This window comes from Triticum urartu, chromosome 3A (assembly GCF_056163025.1).
Source record: "Triticum urartu cultivar PI428250 chromosome 3A, HENAU_Tu73, whole genome shotgun sequence".
Taxonomy (NCBI): Eukaryota; Viridiplantae; Streptophyta; class Magnoliopsida; order Poales; family Poaceae; genus Triticum; species Triticum urartu.
The window spans coordinates 669,058,803-669,069,576 of NC_141875.1; the positions used below are offsets into that span (position 1 = coordinate 669,058,803).

Below are 10,774 nucleotides of genomic sequence, written 5' to 3' on the forward strand. Positions count from 1 at the left end.
CCGACGAGGCTCATACCGAATTTCATAGCAGAATCTTGTACAAGAAATTAAGATATGAAGAACAGCAAGCAGGTAAGCACTCTTGAGACTTGAGGAGTTGGGGTACTAGGAGGAAGAGGAGGAGTTGAGTTGAGGTACTAGGAGGAAGAGGAGGAATTGGTACACACGCGAGACGGATGCCTCCCAACAGAGTTGATACACGGAGGCCGGAGACGGTGTGGCGGACGCGGACTGGCGGAGCCGTGGATTGGCTCCGGCGCGGCATCGTCCGTCGGCGCCGCCGTCAGGAGTCAGCTAGGTTTGGGGGATAAGAGGAATCGGGAGAGGGGAGGGAGTGCGTGTCTGGTGTGTGGTGCCGACATCGAGAGCTGAATTGGATTTCCGAAATACCACACACTAGATCTCCCAAGATAATCTGCTATATCGTGCGGCAAAACAGAAAATATCACCCGCTAGACTTCCCAAGATAATCCGCCATATTGCGCACGACCGAGTGGGTTTGTGCACGTTCAGCAGCAGAATTAGCTCCAGCATGGATGAATGGATTGAGGTGAGATCTTACCGGTGACCACTGAAGAGCGTGCGTCCTGGTGCGGCAGCAGGAGAGGGACGTTCGTGCGGACTCCGGAGGGTGGAGGCTGATCTCCGGCGCTGGTTTGGAACACAGAAGAAGCAGGAGTAGCAGTCTAGCAGAATGAAGGTGGAAGGAAGGGGAGGCCTCTCTCTTTGTGCCCTACACTAAAATACACTGCGCAGGTCAATAATTGGAACCGAAACTCTGTTTTAGCATGGCCCAGCATTCAACCTACTGTTTCGATAAGAAATAATGCTATCAACCTACTGTTCCGATAAGATCCGGTGTCCCACACGGATCGACCTCCAACCCTAAGCCAGACAACTAGCTGGCCCAGTAATTGATCGTCTCGTAACATTCTCCACACATCCGTTTGAAAAAAAAAAACATTCTCCACACCAAGAAATACTGCGCCAATTTTTTAAAAAAAAATACGAGGAAAACTTTTGACCTATTTATCAACTGTCAAAATAGTACAAAGAACATTAGAAATAAGAAATACATCTATGTCTATAGACCACCTAGCGACGACTGAAGCGAGCCGAAAGTGCGTCGCCGCCATCGCCCCTCTGCCAATTTCATTTTCCGTTCACGAGCTTGATTTGCAGTTGACAAGACAATGGTAGGAAGAACCAAGGGCAATGTACAAGGGTAGCTCCTCTAACCATCATGATCGTCAATACAACAAAGACACTCACACAGCCGTGACGATATACAGATCACGCAAACCGGGACGTACGGCTACTGGAATTTACGCCCTTGTGACCTTGGATTTGCGCTTCTTCACCACGCCCGCCACCGTCAGGCTGCCGCTGCCCGTGGCCATGCTCAGCTGCCGCTTCTGCCTCGTTAGTCGTACGGGCGCGTCAATGTGTCGGGCGACCATGTGAGCCGGCATCTGCTGGCTCAGCGCGTGCACTTGCCTGCGCATCTTAAGCAGCTCGGCTCCAAGCTCCACACTGATAGGGTCGTCGATCCGTGCGGTCCCGATGGCAGCGCCGCTAACTGCTGTCCATCGCCTCGCCGCCCCTGCCCGGACGCGCTCGCTCTCCAGATCCACCGGTGAATGAACTACTTCACCTGGTGATCAGGGCCCTCTTCCCATTTCTACTTGCCTTACTCCTCGTTCCGAAGGGGAAGAACTACACTGTTGGACTCAAATGCCGAAATAAAATAAGACTACTCCCTACAATCTGTGTTACTTGTGGCAGCTTTATTACAACTTTGAACTAAAGCTCAACTCAAGTTGCGACAAGTATATGGAACAGATGGAGTACTATTTTTTGCGACTAAATAGTACTTTTAGTTTACCTCAAAATTGGTCCTTATACTACGAAAATTTATGTACGCTCACTTGTCATCATAGTCAAAGAACTCAGGATGCAAAACTCATAAGAGTAGTGCATTTGCAAGTCTTGTGCTCTCCATTGCAGTTCAGCTCAGCAGATGTGACATTTCAATTTTAGGCCATGTTTGGTTTGAAATAAGTCACCAACTTATAAGTCGAAAAGTGACTTATTTTGCCAAACAGACCCAACTTATAAGTCATAAGTTGCTCCACCCAAAAAAACAAGGTGGGAAGGTGTGCTCAGGTGACTTATAAGTCAGATGACAACCAAACAGACGTGACTTATAAGTCACTGGTTTTAAGTCACCTTATTGGAACCAAACAGGCCCTTATTCAAAGAGCAACAGACCTTGGCACAAAGACTTTCATGCCCAGGACATTGGTAGAATTCAACTAGCAAAAGCATTGTTAATTGAACACTCATAGATAAAAGATGCATTCTATCATTGTTCATCTGCACAAGGCTTCTTCCTTCTGAGCCTCCACAGAGCACATTATGGCATCGTCACCAAAGGCATATATTTACACATAACATTAGCCTCTGCTTAATTAACCCTCAGCCGAGCCGAGAGCTTACAGAGATACTGTACAGCCAGCCATGGCACACAAGGCAGACAAATAGTCGCTGCTGCTTTATTATTTTGCTACTACGGCTGATCTGATGGTTTTAGGAAATTGTGGCACTCCAGCTGCTGCATTTCTCCTCCATTGACCGGGTCGAACTGGCACCGGTAGAAGCTGCAACTCATGGAAAAGGAGATATAAATCTATTGTTGGGAATCTTATCATTCATTTCAAGAACTAAAGTTCAATTCCATGTCCTTACCTTCCATCCATGCCAACAACTGCCACGGTATTCTTCTCATGACCAAATGCAACGATGTACTGCTCGCCCTCATGGAGCCTGAATTGAGCAACAGACCACTCCGAGTGGAAATATTTAGGTAGCACACCTGTCATCAATGAAATAGACATGCTTAGTACTAGATGGAAAACTGAAAAGTGTCTTCAGCACTTCAATCTCAAGATCAAGGTCAACTTCATGCAATCCCACTCACACCTAAACATGCACTCAAGACCCCCAAAATATTTAGTTTGTGCATGCTCTAAAGCATCAAAATGCAGAACATAACCAAATGAAGGACACCAACAAGTGCAGACCAATCATGCAGTGCTCAGTTCCAAGCTTCGAGCAAAAGAACATATCAACAGATTGTAAAAGCGGTAACTTGAAGAAAGATAAGGAATACGGGGCTAAAATATCATGGGAGCTAGAACCTACAGAACATTCATGTATACTAACTACACTGTAAACCAATCAAACATTATACGCAGTGTCAAACATGCAGGATACAATCAAAGAGAAACAGCTAACCAGAACGTTTTTTAGTACCCTTTATTTAAGTAGAAAATGCCACAAAACAAATCTGAAAAGCTAAAAAGCATGTTGTAATGGGGAAACTCGGCCACAAAAAGTGTATTTCGTTATTGAACGTCAAAAAGTTCTTTAGTCTTACTTGCAATAGAAAGAAAGGACACACATAGTATCCAGCAGTGAATATGGTTGATACAGCATTTGCTCCAAATTAATTCATAACGGGAGCAACTCACTATTTAGGTTAACTAAAGCTTGGTTCTTGGTTTGTAAGTTATGAAGATGATTTTTTAAGCGAATTAAATGTAATGACATTAAAAACACAAAAAGCTGAGAATAATTTCATTATTGCAAACAAGATGTATGCAACTCAAGATATCTGAATGATTAGGGACTTACCTTTAATAAAAGAAAATGATGGACTCATATGGGGAACATCAGCGTCTGGAGCTGGCAGAGGCTTATCATTTGTGGTCAAACCAACATTTATCTTTAAATTGAACACATGAATTGTTCCTTTATCACTAGATACAGCCAAATACTGTAAATTATTTGAGAAAGCCAAGCTATATATCTCTGCTCTGTCAGCACCTCTCCTTACCTGCAACAGAACAAAGCAGAACAACATTAAATGATATATCCCCAGCATTCAAAAGGTAAGGATATGTGAGAGACTTCATTCATCATAAGCTTGAGACTTCATTCCCACTGATTATGAGTTAGCAGATTATAACTTGATATGTAGTTACCAACTCAGTGAGCTTCGTCAGCATAATTTGGCAGTAATTGCACAGAGTTCCATAGCCACAGATACAGTTTTAATAAGTTAAATATTTTTAAATCAAAATGTGGGAAATCCCGTGGTTCTTTCTGACTGATCTTGGTACTTGCTTCAATTATTTGAGCAATTTGGTACTTGCAAAACATGATTGCAACACCGGTACTGAAATGATATATTACAAACAAGCAATGAAATCAAATCACCCAAATCATTGAAAAATGCTCTGAAATCTTTACAAAGCAACGATTAATAGAAACAACAAGAAATGGCTTTAACATGAGGCCTGGTGTGTTTACTAGGCAACTTCATGATGGTGCGAAGCAAAACAAAAAATGGATATTGGGGTGGACCGTGGGTGATGGTGCTATATTTTTTTCTCTAATAAAAAAAGGAAGAACATTTCTGATCATAAAATAAAAGTCCTATATGACAATAAGTTGCATACTTTTTTTATTAATCTATGGCCAACAGAACATATACCAAGTTAACAGCCCTTCAAAGATACACAAGAATGTACAGATCTTCACACCACCAAATAATGGGTATGGTTTCTCCAGTTGATGTACAATCTGTACTACAGACCCTCCAACCTCAACAATGCTTTCTAAGGAGAATTGTGAGAAATTGACTATAATGTCGAGAATGTTTGTTGTGACTAAGATTTCGAAGGGCATTATGAGAGACGGTCATCTTCAGAACCAGGGAATTCACTTATTAGGTATCTTCCAGTTTTCAATATTAATCATGACAAATGAGTATAAGCAAAGCAACCCAAATGGTGTATGAAAGCAACATTACAGAGTACTGACCATGATGGACCACCACAGAAGGATCACAATGTAACACTTCCAATGATGTTAACTTACTTATTAGACATTTCCTTCATATAGAATTTCAAAGATTCATCATACATCAGTGCTAACATTTGATCCCAAGTGGCAGCAGCAATGTATGGGGTGTATTTAATTTACTAAGCAGATGGTTGGCATCGCAGTAAATGTTACACTAATAATTATAGGACAAATACTGTTTCTGGTGTCAGTTCACAAATGGTAGTTGAATCGGCATCGGATAAAACTGGAAACACAACAAGGAATAAAGATCATCACTCTTGAACTAGTACAGTATCAAGAGTTACTTTCCTTCTTTTATGATGATATTTATTATGAAGTCCATGATGGGTCGATTAATCAGGTCCAGGTTGTTTAAAGTATAGAAAAACCCACCAAAAATTCTAGGGAAGAAGTTCAATTTATCCCATATTCAATTTAATTCAAATAAAGAAACGACACTGGATTTTAAAGAACAAAGAAAACAAAACATCAATAAGGACTGATTGCTAGCCAAGCAAGACTAATAAAGATCATGAAAACAACCTAACTAACTAACCAATGCTGGTGATGCATCATGCACTACAAAGCTTCAATTTGGATGCTCATTCAAATCCTACTAACCTGAGTTGTAATTTTCGTAAACTCTGTTTGGGGGGCTTCCTTGTGGAAGATATAACTACAAGTAATCACTAATGCAATTTCAAACTTTCAACGGTTGCATTTGCCAAACAAAATGCAGCATCTAGCATTAGCAGAATAGGTAGCATTTTATTGTTAAGTTGAAAAGCTAACCTATGTCACAACATGTATTCCTCTAAGAACGAAAAGTAAAGTTAAGCCTGTGATTGTTGTTCTAACAACCTAAGTCACATGGTACTACCTAAATCGGTGCAAAGCCAAACCTTTTGAAAGCATAGTTGCCGCGTACTAGCACAATTAATCACAGACTAGTCCTACAGCTCTTACAATAATCATTCAGAAGTTTCTGAAAGAAACAGGGTGTATCCACTTTCAGTTAATTGAACATCTGATTGTATCAGTCAAATATAATACTCCCCATCATTTATCAACTTATATTCTACGCTAAACACCTATGCATCATGTTCAATTTGGACAATTATATTCTACGCTAAACACCGATGCATCATGCATTACAAAGCTTCAATTTGGATGCTCATTCAAATCCTTCTAACCTGAGAGTTGTAATTTTCGTAAACTCTGTTTGGGGGCTTACTTGTGAAAGATATCAGTACAAGTAATCAGTAAATGCGATTTCAAACTTCCCATGATCGTAGTTGCCAAACAAAATGCAGCATCCAGCATGAGCAAAATTGGTAGCAATTTCTGTCCAGTTGAAACACTTAAACCTAAACAATGTTTCTTAACATGTATTCCTCAAAAGAAGTAAAAGCTAAGCCTGCAATCATTGTTCTAGCAACCTAAGTTGCATGGTACTAGTGCCGCATAATAGCACAATCCATCACAGACTAGTGCAACTTATAGACTATCATCCAAAAGTTTCTCAAGTCAGCAGGGTTTTTCCTTTTTCAGTTAACCCAACATTTGAATGCATCAGTCAAATATTTTACTCCCCTATCATGTATCACTTGAATGAATGTATGCTGAGAAAACTTACTTCCTGGAGAAGGTTGCCCTCAGCGGCATTGAAGATCCTCACAAGCGTCCCCTTGGTGCTCGCGGTGGCAATGAGCCTGCCATCCTGTGACAACGCGAAGCACGCGACACGGGAGGCATGCGCATTGATAAACTTGGTCTTCCTGGCACCATAGTGCTCGACCCTGATCTGGCCCTTCTGCGCCCCAGGGCAAACCAGCACAATGGAGCCAGGCTGCTGCGACACAGAGCACAGGCCCTTGGGGTTGGGAGCCGTCTCAATCTGCTGCACCAGCTTGAGGTCGGCGAAGTTGTAGACGAAGATCTTGTTCTCGAGGACGACGATGATGCGGTCGCGGCGGAGGCGGACCCCGCGGACGGGGGACTTGAAGGAGAGCTCCCCGATGCAGCGGCTCTGGTGGTCGTCCCAGATCATGACCTTGTTGGGCGGGTAGTGCGGCGCGTCCCCGCCCCCGACGAGCGCCAGTATGTTGCAGCGGAATAGCATCTCGACGACGCCGATGCCGCCGCCCCCGCCACCCGCGACGGGGGGCTGGTGGAGGGTCTGGGCGGCCTCTTCCCCGGGCACGGCGGTGGGGGAGGGGCCGAGGTCGCGGCGGAAGATCTCGCGGAAGGGGTCGCAGTTGTAGATGCGGAAGCCCGTCTTGGTCCCCGCGGCGAAGCAGCCGTAGTCCTGGTTGTAGGAGATGTGGAGCAGGTCGGTCGCCGCCGGGAAGGGCCTCTCCGTCTTGCCCCCCGTTGCGGCGGCGGCATCGGTGGCAGCGGCGGCGGACGAGACGGAGGAGACGGACGAGGTGTCGTCCCCGTCCTCCACCTCCGCGCCGGACGGGGTGGGCTCGATCGCGTCGTTGGGGAGCGGCGGCGGCTCCGGGCCCTCGTCCTGCTCGGGCTCGGGCTCCTCGGGCGCGTCTTCCTCCGGATCCTGCGCGGCCGCCGCCGGCTCCCGCGCGTCCGGGTCCCGCACCTTGGGCTTCCACACCTTGGTCTCCCGGCGCGGCTTGGGCTCGGGCGGCAGCGGGTCGTCGAGGAGCGGGCTAGGGTTTGGTAGGGCGGGCGTCGCCATGGGAGGGGAGGGGGAGAGGAGAGTCGGGGCGGCACGATAACTCTACCTCGCCTGGTCTGTTCTGGTCTGGCCCGCGGGGGTCGGAAGGAATAGTTACACAACTAGAAGGAAGCAGCCTTGGTCACTGGCAGGCGGGGCCCGCTGTGCCATCCGGGCCGGGCCTGGGCCCTGGGCGCGAGCCCGCTCCCGGCAGCGTAGTAGCTTGTGCTGTGACGCGACGGTACCGGCGGGTCTGGGTTGGATGGCGTGGAGGGGGAGGCAAGGCAGCGCGCGTACCTTTCGTGCCGTCCGGGCTATACTGTCTCGTGTACACGTACACCTGAGAGCTGTTTTCAACGCTGAACTGCAAATTTGCTTCTCGGACAGATGACCAGCCTATCGACACGGATGCCAAAACCGCCATCTAACCCACCAATCAACCTGTGATTGAGTTGGTTTGTGATTGAGTTGGTTAGATGGACAGTGGTATCCCCAACCCATCAGGGTTCAAATCCTGGTGCTCGCATTATTCCTGGATTTATTTCAGAGTTTCCGGCGATACGCTTTCAGTGGGACGAGACGTTCCCGTCGACGACGAGGCGCCTACGGTGACTTCGTAAATCTCAAGATGATATGCCGGCTTAGTCTCTCGGAGGTGCTCATAGGGTGAATGTATGCACGTGCATATGAGCGCTTGTGTCTGTACTGATGCTCAAAAAAAAACGCCATCTAACGCTGTCTGCATACATTTTAATTTTTTTCAACTAATCAGACGAAATTCATGCTAACACAAGTATTTCATATAAATCGGACGAGATTCATGTGAATACGGCGAATTTTCATTACATTTCGAACATTTAGAAAGAAAAAAAAGTTCCGACCATAAACTTATCCTATAGTGACGGTCGTTGTCCACTTTCTTTGTATTCCGCATCGACAACCACGTCCTGCATCTGTCGTCTTCATGAACGGTGGCGGGGTTCATGATCCGTGAAGTGAACGTGCTGTCTCCGACAAGGAAGAGTAGACCATAGAAGATGAGCCTGCCCACTTGATACACAATGTCGTGCCGCCTCTCATGTCCTACTCATCCTCAGAGGAATATGCGACATGTTTGTCGTTACACTGGTGGACGTGGGGTCGATAATGGACATGGACAGTTCCTCACTGTCCACCTGCCACGGGTGCCCCCAAAAGTTGGACGGCGCGCGCGTAGGACGGGTAGCTGGCGGCCGCGGCCGCATCCGGCTGCATCAGAACTTCGTTGTGAGCTGTGTGCGCTGCTCCGCTACGAAGTTTGCATTGCGCTGCGGCCATGGCCGCATCGCTTTGCACGCTCGCCGTAAATTTGGCCCTCCGCCAGCCGATGCTACTTGAGGAGGAACATATTATACCTTTGCTCCTCCTGCGCCTGCTGAAACACAGACATAGGAGCAGGCGTAGGATGCTCCTCCCCGCCATGCCTGCATCGTAGTGCATCTGCTCCATGTCCAGGCCAGCATGCACCACCGTGGGGGTCCAACGTTGTGTCATTGTCGGAGCCCGTGGGGTTGTCGTGGGAGACCTCGGGTGAGACATGTCCTGCTCGATCCGCCTGGCATGGCGGGACTACCGGACGGCTGCATGGGAGGCCATCTCATGCATCATCTTTAACAACAGACTATCCCATAGAGCGTTCCCGCTCGCAGTCGTGGTAGATGTGGAGCAGAGGATGTGTTGTGGTGTGCAATTATCCAGATATGGCCACCTTTAAATAGCGGATTCCAGTGAGCCCAAGCATCGGGGTGCGTCAATCATGGCGCCGGAGTTGGTTCCTTCGTCGGCGAGCTTGCTTATTGGCATCATACAGACAAACGGGCATTAAACAGGCGCGGTAAATATTCATCCCGTCCCGTACAGCAAACGTCGTTCCAGTATTGAATAGGCGTGGACACCGGGGACACGGCGCGGGCAGCCCTCTAGGCGTACGACGCTTCAATGTCGGCGCCAGTGAGAGGCCGCTTCTGCTCTGTGCTGACGTCATTACGGAGCGGCCACTCTACATCGGCATGAATGCAGGCAACTGGCGTGGGATGGGAACGCACACCGGCGAGGGAGGAGTGTTTCGGGTGGGCCAAGGTGGTTAGAAGGGGTGTGGCAACGACCGCAAAGCCCTCTGCCCCCACCCCCTTTGTCTTCCGTTTACAGGACAAAGTGTGTCCGGCCGTTGAGCGGGTCGATACAGAACCACGTTGAATGACACAACGTGTTCGGATTGCATGATTCGAATGTATACGAAAGTTTTAGGGTTCATGTTGAAGATGTTTTGAGGAGAGAAAGATAAACGGGCATGCACGAGCGTCGTCGCGGTTGAGCAAGTGTGGACGATGTCCGCAGAGAACAACCGAACAAGTCTGAAAGTAAGAGCAGCAGAACAAGTGTGAAAGGTTGTCCCCCGTGGAGGCCTGGACACCGACCCGGCCGGAGCACGCAAACGTACACGCGCGGTGTGTTCCACTTCCGCGTCGGCTTTCTTGTTCCGAGGTGGGTAGTGCTCCGACACATCCGACCAGACGGCCAACAACCCACACCGCCACCCTATGCCATGTGCTATGCCGATGGTTTGCCCACGTCGCCGTCGCGAGTCAATTAGTGCGTGATTGCTTTGCTTCCATCCCGTCGTCGGCCTTCTCTCCCAAGAAAGAATCGGGTGGTGGTGACCGGCACACATGGTGGGAGCACGGCTCGCTCGCCGGCCGGCCGGCGACAAAGATAATGGCATGGGCCGGGCACCATCTCCCATGTCCATGTTGCATGTTGTTGCGGATCAATACAAGTCGTTCGTCCACATCGTTTTGGCCATGCATGTGGTCTCCCTACGCCGGATGAATTACAGTCACCCTTCAATCCTTATCCTCAAAAACACGGCGACCATCGAATTAAAGCGTGAATTTAGATATCATTTTACATTGCACCGGAAGATAGTATGATCTCGATTTATGCTCTGCAAATATTTATTTTATACACATCCACCACACCAACCTCCAATCTCGATCCCTGAATATTAGTAACACCCACTACCTCGGTACCACCTCGATATATATATACCCATCTAATTGCCTCGTGGTCTTCTCACCATGGCCCTTCACCTACACCATCTTTCACACGTCGAGACAATACTTGAGAGGAAGAGGACAAAGCAGTGAC

At 47.6% G+C, this 10,774-nt stretch overlaps 1 protein-coding gene across 1 annotated transcript; it reads right to left on the reverse strand.

The window, feature by feature from the left end:
* Positions 1 to 2,347: 2,347 nt before the first annotated feature.
* On the reverse strand, positions 2,348 to 7,667 carry LOC147981306 (autophagy-related protein 18a-like). The gene is made up of 4 exons (XM_087513927.1): positions 6,548 to 7,667; positions 3,697 to 3,898; positions 2,749 to 2,875; positions 2,348 to 2,660 (listed from the first exon to the last, which is right to left on the reverse strand). Exons 1-4 carry the CDS (start codon positions 7,607 to 7,609, stop codon positions 2,570 to 2,572), a joined length of 1,482 nt encoding a protein of 493 aa, XP_087370053.1. The 5' UTR covers positions 7,610 to 7,667; the 3' UTR covers positions 2,348 to 2,569.
* Between the last annotated feature and the right edge of the window lie 3,107 nt (positions 7,668 to 10,774).

What these genes read in the sequence shown, in the direction of transcription:
- LOC147981306 (XM_087513927.1), bottom strand. Translation starts at nt 7,609, where the DNA reads ATGGCGACGCCCGCCCTACCAAACCCTAGCCCGCTCCTCGACGACCCG. An exon ending in AGGGCAACCTTCTCCAGGAA is followed by an intron (nt 3,899 to 6,547) that starts GTAAGTTTTCTC and finishes GTTCTGTTGCAG; the next exon opens with GTAAGGAGAGGTGCTGACAG. An exon ending in ATCATTTTCTTTTATTAAAG is followed by an intron (nt 2,876 to 3,696) that starts GTAAGTCCCTAA and finishes CATTGATGACAG; the next exon opens with GTGTGCTACCTAAATATTTC.